This window comes from Uloborus diversus, chromosome 9, assembly GCF_026930045.1.
Source record: "Uloborus diversus isolate 005 chromosome 9, Udiv.v.3.1, whole genome shotgun sequence".
Lineage (NCBI taxonomy): Eukaryota > Metazoa > Arthropoda > Arachnida > Araneae > Uloboridae > Uloborus > Uloborus diversus.
Genome location: NC_072739.1, coordinates 15,646,091 through 15,663,543, shown reverse-complemented (window position 1 = coordinate 15,663,543; position 17,453 = coordinate 15,646,091). Strand labels below are relative to the sequence as shown.

At 34.0% G+C, this 17,453-nt stretch overlaps 1 protein-coding gene across 1 annotated transcript in view; it reads left to right on the top strand.

Moving 5' to 3' along the window:
* Positions 1 to 16,561, top strand: part of LOC129229503 (uncharacterized) — a 151,776-nt gene extending 135,215 nt beyond the window's left edge. The window contains exons 2-4 of the mRNA XM_054863821.1: positions 9,241 to 9,388; positions 11,868 to 13,599; positions 16,250 to 16,561. Coding sequence (XP_054719796.1) covers positions 9,263 to 9,388; positions 11,868 to 13,599; positions 16,250 to 16,332 — 1,941 coding nt within the window. The 5' untranslated portion in view covers positions 9,241 to 9,262 and the 3' untranslated portion in view covers positions 16,333 to 16,561. The remainder of the gene's footprint in view (positions 1 to 9,240; positions 9,389 to 11,867; positions 13,600 to 16,249) is intronic.
* The last annotated feature ends 892 nt before the right edge of the window (positions 16,562 to 17,453 follow it).

Sequence of the window (17,453 nt, the reverse complement as noted above, 5' to 3'; positions counted from 1 at the left end):
GCAATAATTCTCTTTTAACTTCCTTGCTAAATCAAAATGATGCCAAAATATTATTTTTACAGACACGACTGGTTTTAAACGGGAAGATTTCTGAATTTTTCAGAAACCTTTCAGAATAATATCAGGAAGGTTACTGAATTTTAGCGGAAAAAGTTCCTGGAATTTTCAAGATATGTTACTGGCAGATATTGGGCATATCAGCTGCCGATTATTTTCCAGGAACGTTTCTGAATCGTTTTTACAGTGTATTTCCCTTGCCCCGCATGTCCCCTACGATTTACGTTAAACATTTAAATTCAAAACCTGTCTCATAATCAATAAAAAATATCGTACTTAACATCAATATGCCTTATTTAATAATTTAAATGTTACTAACAAGAACTTCATTACTTTTTTATTTAAAAAGTACTTTCGATGCGTCACGAAACATTGTAATATTGGTATCAAAGTATAAGAATGTCTTGCACTAGCGTATACCATGATATTCAGTAGTAAGTACTATTTGCTGTCTGTAATCAATAACATGTTTGATAATATAGTTTAAATATTGCTAGATTGATGACGCAGTAAACAACTAAATATTTCACCATTTCACTTTGCTCCACATTCCCTTACGTCAAAAATTTATCGGTTCTACTTTTGCTTTGTTAAAGTTTATTATGAATTCATGATAAAAAATTTAAATTCAGTTTTAAAAGGGCAAGGTGTATGCATATGTTTGCAGGAAAAAAATGTATTTTAATTCTCTAGATTCCTTTGTAAGTAGAAAATTCAATTAGATTCGTTTAAAAATGTTGTACGAAATGAAATATTAACATGAAAAATAAATTTTTTAAAGAAAAGTTACTTTTTATTATTTAGACAAGATAAGTAGTTGTTTCACTGGCGACAATAATTTCGTTACGCATGTTACGTGTGTTAAACGAAAAAAAATGTATTTTTTCAAAAAAAAAAAAAAAAAAAAAGAAAAAAAGAGAGGCTGAATTTAAATTTGTTTTTCATAACCAATTATCCCTACACTGAATGAATGCATAAATTTGCGTGAAATAAATGTAATGAATAAAGTCTTTAAAAAAACATTCGTAAACGATTGTAAGAAGAAAAATTGAACTCCGTTATATAACTTTCGAAAAGATTTAAGAAGTTCTAAAAAATGCTTACAAAATTAAATTAATACCTCTTATTTGCTAAATGAGTGGTTTCCCCATTTTCAATTGATAATGGGGAAAACTAGTTAGACGATTCAACAAAAGCAATATTAATTCATTTCGTTTATTTTTAATAAATAGTTTCTGTACTTTTAACAAAGGAAATGTTAGTTATTTACTTATCAATTAGGCAATCCTATTTGTTAAGTGACTGTTACGAATGAGAGGCATTAAATGGTTTAATGGCGTATTAATAATAGACATATGCTAGCCTAGCATATGTACAACAATAACTTATTGTTATTATTATTATTGCAAAAACTCTTTCTCCGCAGTTTAGCCGACACACAATTTTTCTCCCTCCCATTTTTCGGTATCAATGATACCTTTTAATATATGTAAGGGGGAGAAAATTTTTATATCGGCGGGGGGACATACCTTTTTATTGTCTTAAAAACTCAAAAAAAAAGATGCAACTAAGCCTTGATGATCTAAATTAATCGGGACCGATACCAACTCTGATTTTGAGAACAACATGATAAAACTAAAGAGACAAGAGTTAGTTTTATTTCAATCAAAGTTATAGCAATCAAATTTTGGGACAAAACAAACATACAGGTTTACAAAAAAATAATTTTAAATAACACACCCTGGAAGAAAATAAACTCTTCCGTTCTGAAATGGCAAATGGAGAAGAATAGCTAACATTCCAAGAAAAACGGACTCAGAAGCTCAACAAGTCAGAGAAAAGTTTTAAGAACTTTCGGAGGGGGGAGGCAGTATTTATACTGCCTAGGATTAAGCTCAGCTCGTATTAACTGGTCTCTGATTAGCAGGACTCCACTGCATTTGTGTTCCATAAATTATAAATTAAATTTTGCATACAAGGAATACGTATGTCCCTTGTTTCTAAAAAGATTAAACTTTATTGCTAATTCTACACTGTAAAAAATTCAGAAATGTTACTGAGTATTTCCGTGTAACGTCTCGAGATTTCAATGAATTTTATCTCTTTCCTGGAAATACCAAGCATCATTATCAAAAAGTTTCCTGAATAGCTACTAGTTTCAGGAATGCAGATTTATCTCTGTTGTATATGAAAAATATTTCTTGCTCCCAGAGAGAGAAAGAGTTTAAAGATTAACTGATAGTATTTAGAAGATGTATCGACTTTAACTCAATTACGGCTCGCCCTGACTAATTAAGCTCCCAAAGGGAGCAAATATGTTTTTGGACTGCTCAGCTTTGCAAGAGTTGCAACCAATTAAGATGCGCGATTCTTACTTACAATTCTGGCTTAGCTTTGGCCATGATTGTAATACTGAGTATGGAGCTGTCACATTATCCCTACCTAGGCTTATTTTGAATTTCTAGAGACACGACTGGCTTTAAACGAGAAGGTTTCTGTATTTTGCAGGAAAATTTCAAGAAGGTTACTGAATTTTAACGGAAAATATTCCAGGTTTTTGCGGTTCTGGCTGAAATTGGGCACATCAACTCCCTATTATTTTCCAGAAACGTTTCTGAATCGGTTTTAGTGTACTGCATTAATATTTAAACACTAGTAAAAATTACCTGATCAAAAAAAAAAAAAAAAAGAAAAGAAAAAGAAAAACAGTCCGGGGACTAAAGTGCTACGCTCATTTTTCAAAATTAACTAGTCATTTTTTTTTAATTTTTCTATTCCCGTTACTTGAGGTGTGGTTGAACTTTCGTGCATGTTATCAAAACTAAATTTATCAGCAAAATGTCGGTTAAGCTAAAGGGGTATTAACCTTCTCAAAAGAACTTCCGAAATTTCCCAAAAAGGTTAATAAAAGTCATTGATTTTCCTCGAAATTTCTTTAGTTAGTCAACGGCGCACGTTCTATTAATTTCATTCCCTCCAAAGGAGAGAAAGAATTCACAGGTGCGGCTGATTAAATTAAGACAACACACCCAACTTGCATTAATAGATTGATATGACGATTTAGTTTTGCTTTTGGCATCGGATTGTATTTTTACTGTTTAATGGATTAAATGCTAGTTATTTTCACTCATCTGCGAAAAAAGACGTTATGAGATGATTTATGCTATAAGGAGAAGTAATGAATATTGTTGAAGCTGTACACTTTGCATGATTACTTTAAATGACTTTTATTTAATATTTCGAGCAGTTTTAAGATAGGTGATTGAAAACAACTGAAGCAAGCTTGGATTTTTTCTAGAAGAAATATTGATGAAAAAGTTCGTTTTTCTCTATTATGTCTTTAAGTCTGGAAAGATCAATCCGTGATAAGAAAATTAAAAAAAAAGTTTTAAATAAACGCAAGGTACTAGGATTAGTCATATTTCCATAAACTACTTACTTTTTCTTTCAGTTAAAATTTAGTTCAGTTTTTGTAGTTCACTGTTCGCTTTTAAAAACTTGCTTTCGAAGTAGAGGCCATACTGTTCAACTAATCTTTCAGTCAAATCTTTAACACGGCTGCGACAATAATATTTTAATGTGAGTGCTACGCTGATATTACTTTGCGCATAACCATAATAATAATTCATCGTCATGTAATAATTACCATCTTGGTGTAGTGATATGATTCACTGAGTCCAACCTTAATCACAGTATCTATTTCACGGAGCCTGGAATGCATTTTAGCCTAACCTCGATGTTATAAACTAAAAAATCTGATATTAGTTTAGATTGGTTGCCCAATTTCAATGCGTTCACTATTTATTCCTCATATCAGAACCCAATTGGAATAAGTTAACTCGCGATGCTGGTTCTTTGTTGGTTATCTGTCCACATACCGTAAAATGGGTTTAGTTTGAGCCAGCGCGGGGGGAGATTGTGCCACATCACATGCGCCAATACAAAGAGCTTAAAGAAATTACGTGAATAAAAAAGCAGATTGCATCGCATTTCAAACCGATCATCTGTTAAAAAAAAACTTTTTCCCACCTCTGAAAGTTATAGTACTGAACTGTAAAAAAATCTCGAAACGTCACGGATTATTTCCTGTCAACGTTCCGGAATTTTATCGGTTTCTACCAGTTTCCTGGGAAAAACAAGTATATTTGCGAAAATGCTTCTTAAATCGCTCTAAGTTTAAGTTTACAAACTGCTCTTTTATGAAAATTTTAACTACCCTTTGGAAATTATATAAAATTTTCTCATGAAATGTTTCTCGTGTAATTCAGCAATGGTACTCGCAGATTAATAAAGCTTCTAAAGAAATTTTTAATAAGTTACCGCCGTACAGTCATAGAAAAAAGAAACGAAACACTCGATCGTATTCAAAGACTATTGACACTAGAGACACGTGTGAGATGTCATTGTTTCAGGAATAAAAAGTTCTACATAATTATGTTAAAAAGTTGTCGTTAAGGGGTCGTCTTCATATTAAAACGAGCATCAACTTCAAATTTTTCAATGAGAACCCCCTTTTTTTATCACATATTTGTGATCAGCACCCTTTTTTTACTTTGTGCGCAAAGTTTTGTTTAATTCGATTCAGCCGTTACTTCAGAATCGAGTTTTGAAAAATTCCTCTCGTAATGTTAAAACGTATTTTGATATTTTTACTCATAACACAAAAACTAGATTAGGCACGGCAAAGATTGTTTTTTTGTATCAAAATATGAATCGACCCAATAATAAAAACATCATTTATAACGCCCAAAATGTAATTTTAGTTTTTTTATGAATTATTTTAATATTTTTTTGAAAAAAATATGATCTGAAACCATATTAAATTTTAACAGAAAAACAATCTAGAAAAGCTTTTATGAGGGAATCCAAAATTTGAGCTCAAAATATTCAGTAGTTTTTGCGCTATGCTTAAAAATTCCTTTTTTCCTACTTTAGGGGACCGTATACTTTTTTAAAACAGAAATTATGAAAGTTGGTTTCTTCGTAAAAAAAGAAAAAAATTGTTCAACAAACTAAGCAAACCAATTATAACGTGGTTTTTCTACATTAGAGTTACGTCTATGAATTTTTTAAATGCATAAATTTATTCGCTGTCTCTGCAGAAGAACAACACAATATTGCAACCGTCAGTTTTTTGTAGATATCGTTCAGACGTCAATGTGTAAATAATGCGAAACACTACTTCATTGTCTAATAAAAGAATATTTTATTAAACTTTTTAAATCAAAAGCTATACTTTAAATACTTCTGTTTTTTTTTTTATTTATTTTTTTTTTTTTATTTATTTTTATTATTTTTTTTTCTGCGTTTAGCCATTGCCTTTTGTAAAACAATAACTAAAATAATATATATATATATATATATTAATTTGAATTTTTGGCATCTTGAATTCAAATAATGTTTTTCGCAATCACGAGCCGTGTATGTGTATGTATGCGCGTGTGTGTTTGCGTAAGCGCATGTGTGTGCGTGTTGTGTATGCAGTGCTGTGTGTGTACGCGCGTAATTGTAGGCTTGTGTGTGTGTGTTTGTGTAAGCGCATGCGTGTGGGTGCGTGTGTGTGTATGTATGCATGTGCGTGCGTGTAGGCGTTCGTGTGTGTGTGTGTGTGTGTACGCGCGTGTGCGTGTAGGCGTTCGTATGTGTGAGTACGCGCGTGTGTGTAGGCGTTCGTGTGTGTGTGTATGTAGGCATGAGTGTTTGTGTCTGTGCAGGCATGAGTGTGTGTATGTGTGTGTGTAGGAGTGCGTGTATGTGTGTGTAGGAGTGCGTGTATGTGTGTGTGTAGGAGTGCGTGTATGTGTGTGTGTAGGAGCGCGTGTATGTGTGTGTGTAGGATATTGACGCGACCTGGAGACGGTTTTCGCCAGAGGAGCAGCATCGTGAGGCGGCCGGCCGACGATGGTGCTGCGGAGGGTGCTGGTGGGAAAATAAAATGATATCACATTAAAACAGTCAAATGAAAGCAACAAGCAATCGTGATTGCTCAAGAAAATTAACATGCACAACTTTTTCACAGAAACATACAACAAAACCCCAGTGTCTTGCCAGTCATGTTGCAATAGAGTGTAGAATTAGTGGCTCTTCCCGGTGATAATTTGCTAAAAGGAAAAATTATTGCCTTGTCTAATTCGGGAAAAAGTACTCGAAAAATAGCCGACAGTGTGAAGTTTCTCCTTTAACAGTATCCAAATGGGTCAAAAAGTAATAATTGCTCTTAGATAAGTTTACTGGTTTTTAGGAATTAATTTTTTTTGTATAGAGTTTGAATAATTTTCAGTGTGTTAGGATCTAGGAGAGAAAATATCAATCGCATTAGTAGGCCGCGTGCTTTGAGCTGTATTCAGCACAAAAGTAGTAGTTGTGGCTAATTGTGAATTTTTTTTTTTTTTTTTTTTGACTTCGTCAAAGATTTAACAAAACATTAATTTGCGTGTTAGATTAAGTTGAGTTTTTGTCTATTCTTAATTATAATTTAAATACTATTTTTCTATTTACTTTCTCGGTCATTGGCGTGCATTTCACATTAAAATAATTCTCGCAAGACAATGATAAAATTTCAAAATATTTTCTTCTCTTTTGAACAACATGGAAAAATATCGTCAAAGAAAGAAAGTGAAAAAAAATATTGTTATCAACTAATGGGTGCCTATTTTATTAAATGCATCCTTTTCAGAATCCAATATCTGGCTATTCGGCTCCAACTTTGTGACACTGGAACTAATTCTACTTCCAGTTCTTATTCTTTGAACACACAACGGGCCACATGGACCAACGTCGCGGGCTGAATGCGGCCCGCGTCTTCACTGCGAATTGGTTTTCCCATTCCATGGCTGCTGTGAGTCCTAATATTGAACACAACAGCCCTGAACTACATTTAACCGAACAATGTAGCAGGTGTCATGTCATTGAAGCCGAGAGTGCCTAAAAACTGGTGGATGAAGAAAATTTATCTCACCAGTGAGATGCCGTAAACATACAGCAGATAAATTTACTTTGCCTACCAGTTTATTCGTACTCTCAGCTTCAATAAGATGACTTCCGCATCCCACACGCTTAGTTCCGATTCCAATCTGCGAAATTTGCAGCGAGGACGAAATCGTAGCTTCTGGATAGTTCAACCCGCCTGTCGGGTATGCTGCCTATAGTATTGCTATAGGTGCGCCAGCCTGATGCTGTAGACAATGCTGGTGTGCAAGTATATAGTGCGCGAAACAATATCAGATAAAGCTAAGTTTTGTTTGTAATGTTACAAAATCGGAGAAATGACAAGAAGTCAGATTTCCGTTCACCTTGGTTAAAATTAAAATGACTTTTTTTTTTTTAATTACGGGTTGAACCATCTCGAATCTCGTTGCTAGAAACAGCATTGGGAAATTACTTTCCTAAATTGGTTTTAAGAGATGTTACATGTTTAACCAAAACCGCCGATTGTGTTATGTCTTTTTAATAATACCACGCATTATGATCTTTCGCATAAATTAGGATTTGAAACAAATTCTCTTTTTTTGATTACAAAAAAGCCTCTAGAACAATTACTGTGTTTGTCCACTGGGATAATTCAAATAACCAAATTTTTCCCAAATAAAGTTCGAGTATAAAGGGTTTGCTCATTAACGGGTATTTATATTCTCCTGTTTCTGCTTTATTTTTTAGATTGATACTTCGTTCATTTTATGTATTTAGAGCAAGTTTTCACAGAATAAATTCACCTTGCTTCGCTCGAGTCTCCAATCTATTTAATGCTGCGTCTTCCCACGTTGTGCGGTATATTTTTTATATTTTTGTGTGCGATGGCTCAAACTTCTGCCGGTGTTCTGCGAAATTAAAAACGCGCAATTCCATTTTACAATCAAAGACCTTTTATTCATTCCAAAATAAACCTGTAACATAGGTGCAACATTTATCAAACATATTCACATCATGTTTCTACGTATAAGGTTGAATATTTACATTTCTATGAGGCTTGAATGATTATATGACCAATCCAATAGGTTTATATTAGGAAAAGTAAAAAAATTCCATTACTTTTAATTTGTCATTATTCGGTTTACTGAAGAACGATCTATACGATGGACCAGCTAAACCTCATCCGTCTTTCTTAGGTTAATGCAGATAGACAAAAATCAGTAAATATTTTTACTTTTTTTTTTTTTTTCAAAAAAAAAAAAAAAAAAAAAACGACCGTAAATCGCTTTTTGCCGCAACATAATCGGCTAAAAAGTATCGGATTACGGAAGAAAAGAGAACTTCAAAAAAGCATGAGTTGAGCTGGATAATCTCGATCTTTTCATTGTTCACCTTCCGTTAGTTGATAAACCGTGACCTTGAAAGAAGCGTTTTCAATGTGGTGATGGTCCCTAAAACGTTTTTCGTTAATAACTCCTGTTCTACTGCACGGAATGCAGTGAAATTTCGTATCCTGACTGTATTTTGCGGTCTAAACATAATTATGTAGCAAAAATTAGGGGTTCCCATTTGAAAATCAAGAGTTGGTGCTCATTTTGCTTTGTATATGGTCCCTTATCAAAATTTTACCTACGTAGTTTTAAAGAAGACTTTAAACTAAGTCGGATGACATCTTTCTTTCCTTTCTAGCATGAAAAATGGCCGAATAATTAAAAGTGTTTCTTTTTTTTTTTCTATGACTGTACATCCAGGGTTAAGGCAGAAATACATGTAATACACCGCCAGCTCAGTCAAGGGAATGACTGAGCTGGCGGTTTATTTCATGTATCTAAAGAAAGTCAAACTCTCAAAGGGAACTACTTTCAAAAGGCAGTCTGGGTATTGGATCATTGAGGACAAAGCTGTTCGACATTGGTGTGCAACTCTGCGTTTGCTTCAGCCATACTTTCATTGAGAGTTTACCTGGTAAATCAGGAAGGTGTCAAAATACTACTATAAACATACGTAAGTTTTCTTAGAATGTTCCTGATTTGTTACAAAAACACAAAGGCTCTTATTAAGAAGGTTTCTCAAACTCTTCAGGCTTTTTTTTTTTTTACCGTGCACAAGATGTGTAGCAATAACACAATCCAAATCCTGCTGCCACTAAGCCACCCAATTCGTCTGCATATTAAACATTGCAGAACTTCAGATGTATTAGTACTAACTTTACAATTAAAAAAAAAACCTATTTCCATTGATACTCATTTTCTGTCGTAAATTGTCTATTTGCAGGCAGACACACATCTTCCTCCCCATGGATATTGGCAGATGGGGGGATAGCAGAGGAAGGTTCCTCCTACGCTACATTCTTTTAGTCTTCTGTCTCCTGAACCACGCAGCTTCTACAGAAGACAGCTTTCCTCCTGTACTTGAAAATCAGGTATGATATAATACTTCAGCATAAAATAATCTTTGGTATAAAGATTCAACGTTAACAGAGCTTAGTTTGTAATAGTTAGAGAAGAAGTAGAGTCATTCGAGCTAACTTTGAGCAACAAAGTCTTCATTTTAAACATCCTCTTCTATACATGAAATACACAGCAAGCGCAGTCAATTCCAGCCGAGGAATTGATTTTATGCTATAGTGCGGTAACTTACTGAATTTACCTGCCTTGCCTTCAATCTTTGAGTTGAACCGAACCATTGCTTCGGTCGCTCGTCTGGTCAGTGTTAATTCTGTATTAGCTACCAGTTTGTTTAGCACTCTTGGCTTTCTTAAGATGTTTTCCACCTCCAGCTCGGTTACTTTCTTATGCCGGGCTAATAAGTGCTTATAAGTACGAAACTGCAGACCTCGGCTGGAAGTGACCGAGCGGGCCGTGTTTGTCTGCCTTAGCCCGGGCTTTAGGGAGGTTACTTACTGAATATCCGCTTCTATATTTAAGCAGTTTTTGCATCTGTTGGTACTAAACGGAATTTTTATTCGGTCCTAAAATAATTTATCGTTTTCAATAAAATCTTCCCTATAGCTGTAATCTGCTTCTTTTACCTAGATGATTTTGTGAAAGTTTCGTTTTCATTTCAAGCGTAAAAATGCAGTCTAAATAAGAAAACGAAGTTTTCCCTCCTTTAACATATTTTCTTTTCTTATCAGCTTCATGAAGGAGGATAATTTATTGACAAGTGCTCCGTAATAAGCACTGCGCTACAAGATTGCATGAAAAGTATCCGATTAGGTTACTTTTTGCCGTGGTTGAACTTCTAAAGTTTAACTGCAGACGAGTCTTTAAAAAAATTAAAATATTTGAAAAATTTGAAAAAAAGCGGGCTTTATTTTCTAGATGTCTCAAATAATCGAGCTTTTAGGATAAAAGACGTTTGAAAGCAATGCGAAGTGAATTCAAGAAACCTGAAATTTTTATCTCTGACAGAAACAGTAGTTTAAAAGTGCTTTATAAGCTGTGGTTTCATAAACGTCAATGATAACAAAGCTAAAATGATGTAGATCATTTGAAATCTTTGTTGATGTGGACTGGGAGGAATTGAGAGATTACTTGAATATTGAGAAAAATGCAACTTGTTCTATTAAAGATTTTGAAAGCTGTTCTTGCTAGTTCATATTCTGATGAAGAATCTTTTTCAACAACTAACAGTCTTTGCAAATATTTTACTACAGTATCGAAAAATAGGTAAATCGAATTGTGTTTAAAAACGTAATGACGTTCTAAGATGCGAAAAAAGAAATCCAATTCGTTGCTATGCTTTTTTCCTACACACTGTAAAAATATTCCGAAACGTTGCTGAGCATTTCCGTGTAACATTTCAGGATTTCAATGGTTTTTATCTACTTCCTGGAAAAATCAAGTATCATTGTCAAAAAGTTTCCTGAATTGCTACAAGTTTCACGAATACAGACTCCTCACTATTGTGAAAACTATTTTTAGCTTCCAGTTTACAGATTAACTGAGCGTATTTATAAAGAGTATCAGCTTCAATTTGAATACGGCTTGTCCAGACTGATAAAGCTCCCAAAATGGAGTGAAGAAGTCCATCGACAACGTCGCTTTGCAAGAATTGCAGAATAGTGAAATTCTTGTTGTTTACTTGCAATTTTGTCTTAGCTTTGGCCACATGTGCAATGTTGCATTTGGAACTTTCTTGATAAATCAAGAAGGTGCCAAGCTATTATATTAAATCTGCGTAAAGTTACTCTAAAATTCCAGAGACAAGAGACTTTAAGTGGAAAGATGTGAATTTTTCAGGATGCTTCCAGGGTAATTTCAGGAATGTTACTGAATTTTAGCAGAAAACGTTCCTGCTTTTTTCAGGATATGTTACTCGCAGAGATTGCGCACACCAGCTGCCCATTATTTTCCTGTAACGTTTCTGAATCGTTTTCACAGTGCAGGATCAAACTTGGAAATAACAAGTGCCTCTGTAAAAATGTTTTATGTTATGCATCATCGTGCAATGTGCTGCAAAAAGTTTAAAAAAAAATACCAATGCAATATTTAACTCCATTTTCGTCTAATTTTAATGCAGAAAAAGTACGTTACAAAAAACCGTGAACTTATTGCTTGCAATTGGGTGGAAATCATAAGATAATGCGCAATTATCGATTTAAGATAAATGTTCTATGAAAAAAAAATCCGCAAACAAAAAATAAATTGTAAACTAGATAAATGTATTTGTATTCAAAGAAATCACCAACATATATTGTACTGATTTTTATCATAGTCGAACAAAGCTCTGTAATTTGTATTTAAAAAGGTTTTTCCAAAAAAAGATTTTTTTTTAGACTAAAAAAGGTTTTGTTGTCACCTGTTTGCCATTAATTAAAATCTGTAAGTTTTTTTAGGTTAAAAAAAGCATTTCGAATATTTATTCCTTGCTAACAAAAGTTTGCCATTCTGTTTCAGGATCTAAAAAACGAATCTCCAGAGTCAATTAACAAGCTTCATCCCTCCTACGATCAGGAAGATTACAAAAGAGCTAGTTCTTTCTTTCCGCTGAGAGGCAAAAAAAATCCCTTTGATGAATCTATTTACTCTGAACTCGAAGAAAGTGAAGATAAGCGCAGTCAATTTTTCCCTCTGAGAGGGAAAAAAGTCCCCGACGATTACAAGCGGGCAAGTTACTTTATGCCCATGAGAGGGAGAAAAGATGGCAGTTGGACTGATGATTATGAGGATGAGTTTGACGACGAAAAAAGAGCATCTTCTTTTATGCCAATGCGGGGCAAAAAGAGGTCATCAGCGGTTGCAGACATCTTTCCGCAACTCGGAAAGGCGGGTATGTATTTGAACAGTTTTGATCAAGCTATGCCTGCTCCCATTTATAATATAGGACCAGATAAAAGGATGTCATCATTTGTCCCCAGTAGAGGTAAAAGATCACAGAAAGCCAGTGAATCTGCAAAGATCAACCAAGCAGAATCAAACTCGTCAATTCTTGAGGAAAGCGCTAACCATCTCAGAAATAAGAGGTCTGTATCTTTCATGCCAATGCGAGGAAGAAGCCTGGAAAGTGGATTTGGTGGAGGAGAAATCAAGACGAGTATATTGGAAAAGAAAAAGCACTCGTTCATGCCCATGAGAGGGCACAGAGAACCTTATTCCGAAGACACCAACAGCAGTTTCTCAGATAGTTTGGAAGAGGATGATGATCTGTCTATGTCGGATAAGAGGGCTTCTTATTTTATGCCAATGAGAGGAAGAAGTGACAACAGCATCATGGATGAAATAGACACTGGCAATAAGAGAGTTCAGTCCTTTATGCCAATGAGAGGGAGAAGTGACAGCAGCCTCTTGGATGAAATAGACACTGAGGATAAACGAGCTCAGTCTTTTATGCCAATGAGAGGTCGGCGATTGGCCTATACGGAAAGACTTGAAGACAAGCGAGCAAATTATTTTATGCCAATGAGAGGCAAGAAACAATGGTTAGACGTGTCAGGAAGCGATGGCTCAGACGAAACTGATTTCGACTCTTTCGACAAAAAGGCATCTTCTTTTACTTTAATGAGGGGCCGTCGAATGGTGAACAGTGAAGACGAAAGTTTTTCAAACTCGAAACGTGTGACATTTATGCCGATGCGAGGACGGAAAGATCAAACTGATACACAAAACATTGATTGGAATACAGATCAATACAAAAGATCATCGTCTTTTATGCCTATGCGAGGACGAAGACACCCAGAAGAAGAAGACTACAGCAACGAGTTAGATTTTCCCCAAAATGGCGACAAAAGAGCCTCTTCTTTCATGCCGATGCGTGGAAGACGTCAGTTCTCAGATTTCAGCGATTCCATTGGCTATTACCATCCATATCCCTTCTACATTTCTGGAATAGGGTCGTCGCTGATGTCTCGAGGATACGGAGAAAAGACCTTCCCCATCAGCAGGATCATCAACCCCAAGAAGAAGGTCAGAATCAACTGGGACTCGGTGAAAAGAGCTTTCCACGCAACACGGGGGAAAAGAATGCACCACGGAGAATCGGTTGAAGACAGCTCCAGAGATCAAGACTTTCTGGGAATGCCAGAACTGGTAAATGATGAAGTTTCTGCAGAAAACCAACAGGTGAATACCAGAGTCAAAAGAAGTTTGATACCTCAGCAAATCTCTTTGCAGCCCCAGAAACAGTACATAGGTATCATTTTTTTTGTGACGTAAAGGTATTTGTTAGTAAGTCCACCATTATATTTTTTAATGGTTTAATTATTTTACTATTGATAAATCAAAAAACAAAATTATCTTTACTTTTTAGGACAAGTAAATACGTGTTATAATTCAGTAATCTCTTCTTTATTTCATCATGAAAAATCTCCTTAAATAATAAACCTGTGCGGGAGGTAAAGATAACTAAGTCACAAAAACAAAGTTAGCCAGACGAGAAGTTTAAAAGTTTCTTCTGTGATTATTTGTATTATTGGATTGTCAGAATAAAATTTGTGTTCGAAAATCTCCCTCGAAAAATGAAACCTTTACATCCCAGATACACAATTTTTCTCCCCTTAAATCTAATGTCATAGATAAAGATAATAAAATCTGTATCTCACTTGCATCATCAACAAAATTGATTGCGGTAGTGTTTCCTTTTATAATGATGGAAAGAATATGAATAAGACTCAGGTATACCAATGATGGTATACCACGAAGGTAGTGGCACGTGGGAACAGTTTTAAAAAATATTAATATATTTAGAATTTGGGATTAATTCTAACATCGGATGTAAAAAGAGAGGGTTATAGGTTAAACTTGGGTATATTTTTATGGCATTGGAGCTCCTAAAGGCAGAGCCGATTTTGATTGAACTTAATTTTTTTTTAAGGTGACTTGATCAAGAATATTTTTATCATCACTCATTTTTAATTCTTTATCTAATTGAGTAGTTTTTTGAAATTTTATTTTCAAGTTGCTTTTCGTTACTTCCGCATACTTCCTACTATGATTATCTATGTAACGTTTAGCTATGGCAATTTGAGGATTTCCTATACTTGGGTTTTAGCTGCATCCCAGCGATTCGGCAAAGTTTTTACTGTGTTTAGCAAGTGTTTTTTGTGTGTGTGTATATACATATATATATATATATATATATATATATATATATATATATATATATATATATATATATATATAAAACAAGAGATACAATTTAAGACAAATTAAAATAGAAATTCAAAGAAATTGAAAAATCAACGACATTAAAAAAACTGAAAGAATAAATGAATAAATACAAAAGTGCACCGTAATGCCAGCGCAAAGCTGCTAGAAACAAAAACAGTACAAACATATTCACACAAACAGTCAAAACACAAATGAAAAAAGCAAATGAAAATAGCGAGAACATCAAAATGGAAAATGAAAAAGGTGAACCCAGGACCAACACTTTATCAAGGGGGGATTGGTCCTAAAGTTCACAAGGCCCTTTCTGTCTAGCAAGAGGGAAGGTCCCAATAGCTTGCTAACCTCCCCGAGAGCCTTAGAAGAGAAAGGAATCAGAGAACATACCTTAAGATAATGATAGATAATAGATAATAAGATAATGATAGATAGATAAGATAGATAATTCTTGTGCTCTTTTATCTTAAGGTATGTTCTCTGATTCCTTTCTCTTCTAAGGCTCTCGGGGTAGTTAGCAAGCTATTGGGACCTTCCCTCTTGCTAGACAGAAAGGGCCTTGTAAACTTTAGGACCAATCCCCCCCCCCCTTGATAAAGTGTTGGTCCTGGGTTCACCTTTTCATTTTCCATTTTGATGTTCTCGCTATTTTCATTTGCTTTTTTCATTTGTATTCTGACTGTTTGTGTGAATATATATATATATATATATATATATATATATATATATATATATATATATATATATATATATATATATATATATATACATATATATATATATATGTTGTTTGCGTTTTCTTGTTTTCATTTTGTTTTCAATTAAAGAAAGCAACACAGACCTGTCCAAGGTATTACCTTAGTTCAAGGCACACTACTTGATCATTTACTAGAAAATATGTAATCACCATGTTGAATCTAAGCCTAGCCTAATATGAAGCACATGCTATGATGGTTAAAATAACCTCTTTAATAAGTAAACTGTACTAAATTTTCTGATCTTCTATGTGGATAAATGTTACTTTTATTTTATTAATTTCTAAAAATGGTGCGTACCTATTACGTATAAATTCATAATGCTTTAGAACTGGGCAAAATTGCATAAAGTTCACCTTACAATTTCTTTTTTGGAAAACTCAGTTTCATTCGCTTATTCAAGATATTAGAGCAATGGCCAAGCTACAAGTGCAGTTCATTAAGGAGTTCTTAAATGGTGCTGTGCAATCAAAATAAATATATTTTTTCTGGCTCCATCTAGAAACAAAATGACTAACTACACTGGTAAACCTGCTACTACATAATTCTGAATTTAAACATTTTAATTTCTTAAGTTAGCACTTTTGATGGTTTTGCGAAGTTAAGTATTTCGATACTTTACCGTTCAAGGTGCGTCAATTGGTCTAGCGACTAGTATACTTAATACCTTGGAGACAATAGAAAAACTGCTTAAAGCGAATGACAATATTTACAAGTATATGGCAACCCTGAGATATTAAAGTTGAAGAGTGTCGCCAATTACTTATACAATATTTTTAGTTTGCAACAGCAAAGCGATAAATAAATTACAATCGCCAAAATGTTACTTTAACGGAAAAGTACCTGAATTTTATTTGATACTTTAATTGTAACCTTTTAGTGTAGTTTTAGATATGCATGTAATACATGTTTGTGTATTCGCAGCTCTGAAACGGCCGATGTCATTTTTTGCCACCAGAGGGAAGCGTTTCGACGGCTCAACAGTTACATTTCCCAAGCTGCGTTAGAAAGAACTTTACAACTTTAAATCTTTTGCTGTTGCCAAGATGTGTTGTTAATAATGATAATAAGTTTATTCGACGATCCTTCTTCGGTAAGAAAAAACTGCAAAGACACAATGTTTACATCGGGAGAAGAGGTACCTTCTGGTAATCCAATGTAATCTTCGGAGATATAGAACACTGGAAATAATGTAATATAAATTGGACAATAAAGTATTCGAATTTAAAACTTTTAGCATTTTTTGGAAGTTTTTTATTGACTGCAACAGTTATTTTATATGTCTCTCACCCTGACAGACGCAGAAATAGATAAATAGATATGCCAAAGCGGATCCAAGTAGATTTGAAATGGAGACGCAAATATACTGCTTTAGTTCGGAGGATTTATCGAGAGAATTTCTTGAACTCGAATAAGTCCTAGCTGAGCCCTTGCACGTGTCTCATAAATGGACATCTTTTTAGCATTTCTATTTTACACAAGAAGTACAAATATTGTCCTAGATGCTTGGGAGCATTGGTTATTGTGGTTTATTTTACCAATTAAGGTGAAGTGATCTTCCCGTAATTGACCACTGGAACACAAAAAAGCACCAAACAAGAATAAATTAGTAAATATTCTTCATCAGATTGTTAGAAATAATTTCTAGCAGATAAAAAATGCTCTTATAATTTTTAGCTGTAACTGAAGTTTTGACTGGAGTTTAGGACGGTACACATTTAATGCCATATCTAGAAAATTTCAAATCACTTTTTTTGCAAGTGAGAAATGGTTTGAGATAAAGTATGACATAAAGTCGAATTTTAATGGTATAAGGTTTTGATCTGAAATGTGTTTAGAAATTAGTCAATTATACTGGATGTCAGTAGTCATTTTTTGCTATATCTCCTTTTTTAACTGATTTTGAAAACAAATTTTAAAAAATAGTAAATAAAGCAGAAAAATGATTACTTATTGTTAATTCTGTTAGTTTATTGACACGCAGAAAATTTTTCCATTTTCTCTCTGCGATTTTTCCTGTAAATTTAAATGGAACTTTTAGAAATTTTCACTTACTAGTCAATTATTTTTGCTTAAAAAGTTATCATTGAATTTCTATTTTCTCTAAGTTTTTTAAAATTGTATGTGT